Source organism: Schistosoma mansoni (assembly GCF_000237925.1).
Source record: "Schistosoma mansoni, WGS project CABG00000000 data, supercontig 0125, strain Puerto Rico, whole genome shotgun sequence".
NCBI classification, from domain to species: Eukaryota; Metazoa; Platyhelminthes; class Trematoda; order Strigeidida; family Schistosomatidae; genus Schistosoma; species Schistosoma mansoni.
This window is the reverse complement of record NW_017386034.1, coordinates 825,981-833,935: the sequence shown is the minus strand read 5'-3', so window position 1 is coordinate 833,935 and position 7,955 is coordinate 825,981. Positions and strand designations below refer to the sequence as shown.

The window sequence follows — 7,955 nt, the reverse complement described above, 5'->3', positions numbered from 1 at the left end:
TAACGAAAAAATTCTGGCGTAAATTTGTGTGGGTTTTTGGAATCGCTAGAATATTTTCCTCATTGCGTAGATTGTGGGACGGTATCATAGAGTATGATGGGGTAGATAGCGAAGAGTAAGAAATACCGTTAAGAAGCCGGTAGAGAAAGATAAGGTTTAATTTGATACTCCTGATCCAGAGAGGTTCTAGTTTGAGTTGTTGACATCTTTGGTGATAGTCTTTGTTGTCAGAATACCCCAAAACAGCTTTGGTGAACCTTCTTTGAACACCTTCAATTTTAATCAGGTCATTATGCCTGCAGTTACTGTAAACTAAGATACCATATTCAAGAATTGGTAAGATACATTTTCTGTATAATAATAATCTCGATTCGGTATTATTGAAATTAATCATTATGAATCCGATGAGCTTTCTAGCTTTGGATACTTGAGATGCAATGTGTTCAGAAAAGTTCAAACTGTCGCTGTATCTTAAACCCAAGTCACGAACAGTGTTGAGAGGTTTCAGTGTATGTGTATAGCCAGATTTAAGTTAAGGCAACGGCCAATGTTAATAAATCCACTTTTGTCAACATTAAGTGGCAAATTCCACGAAATAGTCCATTCGTACAACTTTTTTATTTCTTCTTGGATTACTGTTGAAATATAGCTTTCTTTTGTGGGAGATGAGAATGAATAAACCACTTTTAGATCATCGGCAAAAAGAAAAGGTTTACCATATTGAAAGAGGGAGCAAACGTCATTGATAAAAAGGAGAAATAGTAATGGACCAATTACACTTCCTTGTATAACCCCACTGGTTACATTCACAGGTTTGGAGTAGAAAGATCCAAAGCGGACAATTTGGCTACGTTCTTCTAAAAATGACTTGAGCCAAGATAAAAGGGGATTCTGTATTCCATATGAAGAGAGTTTTAGAAGAAGAAGCTTGTGTGGGACGCTGTCGAAGGCCTTACTAAAGTTGAAGTACAAAATTATCACAGACTGACCAACATCTCTTCTCTGGGTAATTTGATCGAAAAATTCCAGATGCGATGTGAAGCAGGAGCGTTTGGTCATAAACCCGTGTTGCGATGGGCTGATCAGATTAGCCGAAAGCAAAAATGATAATAGCTGTTTGTGGACTATTTTTTCCATAGTTCTTGACAGCACGGATGTCAAATTAATTGGTCTGTAGTTAGCAATATCACTGCGTGATCCGGTTTTGAATCTGGGAGTGATAAGAGATGTTTTCCATGCAGATGGATAGGCCCCATATTCCATAGATAGGTTGAAAAGTTTTAAACAAAATAATGAGAATTCTCTACTACCATATTTCACAAATGATGAGGGAATCCCGTCAGGTCCACCGTCATAGGACTTTTTTCAAGGCAGTTATGGCCTGCTTGATGTTGGAGGGTACAAAATCAATTTTCGACAGGTGTCTGCACGTCAGCATTGGAAATGTATTGATACAGCTTTCAGTTCTAGTGTTATAGCACTGCGAGAAATACTGACTGAATTGTTCGCAAATAATATCGGGGTCATCAATAATTCTTCCGTTAACTATGAAGAATTTGGTCACGCCAAGAGAATTTGACTTCACACGCGATTTAAAAAGCCGAAGTATTGATAATTCTGGGTTCTTATTACCTAGGGCTTTATTTTCTATATTAATAAAATACTTGCGTTTAGATGAAGCACTCTTGTCAATTAACTTAAGTATACTCTGTAGTGTATACAAGTCATTATGCTTGTGGTAACGGTGCTTTAATTTCCTCAGTTTTCTTTTAAAAGTTTTAAAATTATTCTGGCCCCTATTGGCGTTATAAGCCACATGGCTAATAATTGGAGCAGTGCAGTCGAGGCAGTGTATCAAGTTGTGGTATAGATCAGAGATCGCAATGTCAATATTATTTGTGGTAAAATAAGTTTCCCATGGCAAACAACGAATAAGACTTTCAGTCCGTTTCCAGGTTTGTTGATCAAAATGTCTACTCTTGTACATCATTCCAGCTTTAGAATTCAATTGTATGGCGTCGAAAGAATGAATGATACACAATATTACTCTGTGATCACTCTTAAAAAACTCCTGACCAATATGCACTGAGATAGAATCTATGTTGATTGTAAATAGTAAATCAAGTATATTATTCCTTTTAGTCGGTTGTCGGACCTGTTGGACCCATCCATAAAGTTCTAGCGTTTCAACTAACTTGTCATGTCGGCCTGAAACCGGAGTCGAATCCCATGTGATGTTTGGCAGATTAAAATCACCTCCGATGATTTTAAAAGTATGCGGTTGGTGTGAAGCAATGGAAAAGATGTTTGTTAGTAATCTGTCAAACCTCGAGTCTGCATGTGGTGGTCTGTATATGCATCCCACCAGTAGATAATTCCGAGATCCACAGTTTACAGTCACCCAGGTGGAGTCATCTATAGCATTAAGGGATTTATCCTCAAATTTGCAGGCCTGAATATCCGAACGGACATAGATAAGTGTACCGCCCCCTAATCCATTACATCTATCGGTTCTAAAGAAAACATAGTTATCTATATGCAGGGAGTGATCGGATACAGATGAATTGCACCACGTTTCCGTAATAAGTACAATAGTTGGATTTACAAGCAATAAAAGGGTTTTGAGGTGAGTAATTTTATTGGGCAGAGAGCGGGAATTGAACGAAAGAATAAGAAATTGAGATTTACCATGGTGAATCAGGTTGGAGTATAAATCACAATCGGTATTTACATGAATACTCGTAGGATTGGCCAAGGTGAGAGTTGTGTTGCGATCGGAAATAGATTCAACAACTTTGTCATCATTTGAAGTATGTGTATTGTTGCCGGCAGAAAAGCCGGCGGAAGTACAAAAAAAGTCTTCTCACTATTATTGGATATAACATTTGGTAAAGGAATAGTATTAACATTGGGAGCCGGACCAAGAAGACTATCAGGTCTATGTGTGCGACCAAGTGGCCGTTTACAATTTAGATTGCTATTTATACCTGACGTATAGGGAACATGTTCTAAACTCTTATTTCCAAGGTTTGTGGTTGATTTTGGCTCCTTCGTAATTTGAGCGGGGTCGTGTGTTGTTAAAGATGCTTGAGATGGTTTGCTAGGTTCGAGTATATCGACGTTAAGAGTGTGGTCAGGCAGATAAATTTTATGACCAGTTTTCCAGTTATCCGTTGCACAGTCACTATAACTGGTTTTTGCACTAACAGCGACTTGGACTGTGTTATCCCATTCGAAATCAGTACAACTACTTAGGGTTGAATCTAAGTCAACATTCTTAAAAGGATGGGCATCACCTACATTGGGACTACTTTCTTTTGGGCTTTGAACATTAGGAGATTCAGGAGAGTTTTCCGGTGGCTGTCGAGTTGTCGAGACGCTCGCGGTGAGTACTTGTCTGAAGATGAACTTAAAGAGAAGGTAAGAGGTTTGTGATCGGTAAAAAGCGTGAATTCTCTTCCTTCGATGGAATTTCGGAAATGCCGTACAGCACAATACATAGCTAGGAGTTCCCTACCGAAAGTGCTGCACCTAGATTCCGCGTCTAGCAACCGTCTCGAGAAAAATCCCAAAGTTTGCCAAGAGTTGTTAACCCATTGTTGTAAGACTCCTCCGATTGCTGAGTCGGATGCGTCTACGGCGATACTAATGAGAGCTTGAGTGTCTTGATGTGCGAGCAGGGTTGCCTTAGCGATATGTTCCTTAACTGTGGAGAATGCTTTTCGAGCGGTGTCGTCTAAACTAATTGATTTTGCATTTCCACGAAGTTGGTCAGTTAACGGTTTCATAAGAGATGCGCATTTAGGTATGAACTGTCTGTAGAAACTTACAAGGCCGCTGAAAGTTCGCAACTGCTTGATTGTGGTCGGTTCTGGGCAATTCAGAATGGATGCCACTTTGCTTCTAAGGGGTCGGATGCCTTGAGCATCAATGGTGTTTCCTAGGAAGTCTAAGGAGTTGGTTCCGATTTGGCATTTCTGAATGTTTACAGTAATGCCATGCCTTTGGAGTCGTTCGAAAACAATGTCCAGATGCTGGAGATGTGATTCTCTGTCCAGACTTGCTATGAGGCAGTCATCATCATACGCATGTGCGAAGTTGAGACCTCGGAAGACGTCGTCTATGAACCTTTGGGAGGTTTGAGCGGCATTTCTTAGGCCGAAAGGCATTCGTAAGAATTCGTAGAGGCCGAAAGGAGTGATGATGGCGGTTTTTGGAATGTCGTCGGTTGCCATAAGTATTTGGTTGTAAGCCTTAACTAAGTCGATTTTTGAAAAGACAGTTGTACCTTTCAAGGTAGCTGTCAAATCGTGAATATGAGGCAACGGGTAACGATCGGGAATGGTATTAGCATTCAGACGCCGATAATTACCAGTTGGACGCCAATCATTGCTGTCCTTTTTAGGGACCATGTGCAATGGAGATGACCATGGACTATTTGGTGGTCGAATTATCCCTAAGTCTATCATGTGGTCGAATTCATTTTTAGCCAACCTAAGCTTTTCGGGAGCGAGTCGGCGTGCTTTTGAGAATACAGGTGGTCCTGTAGTCGAGATGTGATGTGTAACATTGCTGGTTACACAAGGCAATTTCGGTTGCGGTTGACATATCCCGGGGTATTTGTCGAGTAATGATTGATATAGGGGGTCTAAGGCGTGCTTAATTGTGACTGGGGATAATCTGCAACCAGAAAAAGGAGTTACGCAAACAGATAACTTAGTGTTTCCGTCTATTAACCTTCGTGAGCGTGTGTCGATGAGTGGATTATGGTATTGTAACAGGTCTATACCAATGATTGGCATAGAGACGTCTGCAACAATGAAAATCCAGTGGATGGGTTTGCGTAAACCCACGTTAAGGTGAACGTACCTTTTACCATACGTAGCAATCGGCTTTCCGTTTGCCGCCTGTAAACCTAAAACAGACTCGTGAAGTCTGTCGCTAGAGTTCGCGGGAAGAACGCTGACTTCTGCGCCGGTGCCGACGAGGTAGCGAACTTTCGTTGTCACATCCGTGACGCATAACAGACGGCTATGTTTGCCGGCTACGGTTGCCGTTAACGCATGCCGGCTGGGAAGTTTCCCGAGTACTTTTTCGTGTCAGTGGATTTGGAGTTCCGATAATTGCAGGGTTTTATGCGATTTCTGGAAGACTTACCATACTGGTTATGTTACCAGCACCAGTCGGAATTATCTGTCTCTCGTGGTCGCCTACGTGAGACACTTCTACGCGGGGTTTTTAACCGACTAGGGTTATTACGAAATCTAAGATATCGTGTAAGCGTGTGACATAGTTCGGTTATGTCAGTCGGGGTCGATTGAGGTTTTTCCTTGACGGAAAAAACCTCGGCGCTAGTTGATTTGATAATTTCTAGAATTCGATCGGCAGATGTGGCTAATTCGTCTACGGCGTTGTTTTGGAACGAGACGAGCACTGCCTGCACCTGTTTCGGGAGTTTAGATAAGAAAAGTTGTTTGAATAGGTCATCGTCGAAAGTTCGTTGACCTTTGACTTCTCTCATCCTTAACAACATGTCCGTCGCGGAACCATGTTGCAGGTCAATAATGTCAAGTAGTTGGTTTAACCGTTGTCGATCAGTTAGATCTCCGCGTTTTAGAATCGACCGTTTGAGAGTTTCGTAAGGTTCCGGAACATCACTAGTAAACATACTAGGTGTTACGTACCTGTTAAATTCGCGCGGTAACGCTTTAACTACAGCGAGGAATCGTGAGCGTGAGTCCGTGATTCCATGCCCACAAAAGTCAGCTTCTGCGTAGCACAACCAGGACTCGATATTATCAAGCCAGAAGGGAGTTAATTGAATCGATGGCGGGGGAATAGCCCTTAACTTAAATACTTGGAGTGTCTGTTCAGTCATTGTGAAAAATTAAGTATTATGATGAACGAAAGATAAATAATTAAAGTATATGTGCAAACTCGAGAAAATAAATATACCACAATATATAAAAGTCAGATTAAGCGACACAATGATTAATGAAATTCCAAAAAGCAACAGACTCACAGTTTATTGGCTTGGTGTACCAGATCACGTCAGTCTCCCCACTGAAGATGCGACTAGTATTCTGATTTTACAACCTGCTACCAGTGGCACCTTCTATATACGAAGCTTTCCCCAACCAAATGAAATCAGAAGTCAGATGCTAAGAGGTAGGAAAGATATATTTGATACGTTATCAATATATCGCGAAGTGTTTACTCTAAGCTGGCTAGTGGATGTAGGAGTTGTGTCCCACGCTGGTTCGAAACGTGATCTGGTACGGATGCATGACCGAAAGCCTTCAGTTAAACAAGTCCATTTAAAACAATGTGGTCAGCATCCAATGTCGAACACTTAATGAGCTATTGATTTTGGGGAATTATCTACAGCTACACTTCAGACAACGATCAAGTTTTTCCTCTGGGTTGACTCAATGAGAACTTATTTCCCTGCTGATAAACAAACGCTTCAAAAATTTTTGTACTTCTCTAGGAATTATTCTTCTTCTTATACGCTCGATTATTTACACGGCTTGTCGTGGTGATGGTCCAGTGTAAATCAGTTGACATTACAGTCTTAATCACTTGAGTCAACGTGGAGTTAGATTGGAGAGAGGTTTGAAGTGAAATAATCCTAGCGAAGCCCATCTTCCCTCTGACTTCCCGAAAGCAAGTAAATGCAAATTTGGCTTGCATCCAGAGATTCTTCAGTTTACACTGAATAAAAACATGACTCAACATAGTTTATGGATACAATAGAACACCACAACGGGACAAATAAATTTGAAACTATTATCATGATTCATCAAAAACCTTATGAGGGTCTGCATAATGATCCTTTATGAAAAACCATGTCGATTTGTTTTACTTCTTAGCTTGCGGTCTTGTTTGATTACGCGGGTTGCAGACAGGACTCTAGCGTGACTAAAGGTTAGTTGTTTTAGTCGTATGGCTTACAGGCTCTTTATTTCCAGGAGTCATGGGCGCTTATAAGTTTATGCAGGAGCTTTACCGTCGCAAACAGTCTGATGTTATGCGTTACATACAACGTATGAGATGCTGGGAATATCGGCAATCTCACGCCATCGTTCGCGTAACTCGACCATCTCGCCCTGACAGGGCTAGAAGATTAGGTTATAAGGCCAAACAGGGTTATGTTATCTATCGCATTCGAATTCGCCGAGGTGGTAGAAAACGTCAAGTCCCAAAGGGTGCAACATATGGTAAACCTGCTGGTGAAGGTGTTAACCAGTTGAAAAATCAGCGATCAATACAAGCAGTTGCAGAGGTAACTTAGTTATTCGATTTGACTGTTCTTCAGGAGCGAGTAGGTCGGAAGTGTGGTGCTCTTCGCATCCTTAACTCGTACTGGGTTGGGGAGGATAGCACGTTTAAATTCTTCGAAGTTATTTGCATTGATCCTTTCCATAAAGCTATCAGGCGTGACCCTCAAATTCGCTGGATATGCAAAGCTCATCAGAAACACAGGGAAATGCGAGGTCTTACATCAGCTGGTTCTAAGTCGAGGGGTCTCGGCAAAGGACACAAGTTCCATAAGACAATTGGTGGTTCCAGACGTGCAGCTTGGAAGCGCCTCAATACTGTAGAGATGCGACGAAAGCGCTAAAAATTCATTTAATTACATGCCTTCGGTACGCAGTCTATTGTTTTTGTATTTCGGGATACCTCTGAACCGTGTATAATTAAAGTTCAACTCGCTTACCTAGTTTCAGGGCTCACTCTCTCGCATATGTAGTTTGTCTAAGTGAACTTCGGAAGTTTCAGTGACTTGGTCGATTCCGTCATTATTAGGGAGGTCGACTGCGTGTTTCTCTTCTCCAAGGTACCTGTAAAAGAAACTATCATACTGGTCCCTACTAACTACCCGAGACATCTTATCCTGGTTAACTTGACTGACAGCTTGTGTCACACATTACGTCAAGGTGATAATACATGCA

At 41.3% G+C, this 7,955-nt stretch overlaps 1 protein-coding gene across 1 annotated transcript; it reads left to right on the top strand.

Annotated features, from left to right (window-relative positions):
* Window positions 1-6,863: 6,863 nt before the first annotated feature.
* On the top strand, window positions 6,864-7,656 carry Smp_032260 (ribosomal protein L15, putative). The gene is made up of 3 exons (XM_018790368.1): window positions 6,864-6,927; window positions 6,972-7,285; window positions 7,319-7,656. The coding sequence occupies exons 2-3, from the start codon at window positions 6,977-6,979 to the stop codon at window positions 7,622-7,624; spliced, it is 615 nt and encodes a 204-aa protein (XP_018646374.1). The 5' UTR covers window positions 6,864-6,927; window positions 6,972-6,976; the 3' UTR covers window positions 7,625-7,656.
* Window positions 7,657-7,955: the final 299 nt, after the last annotated feature.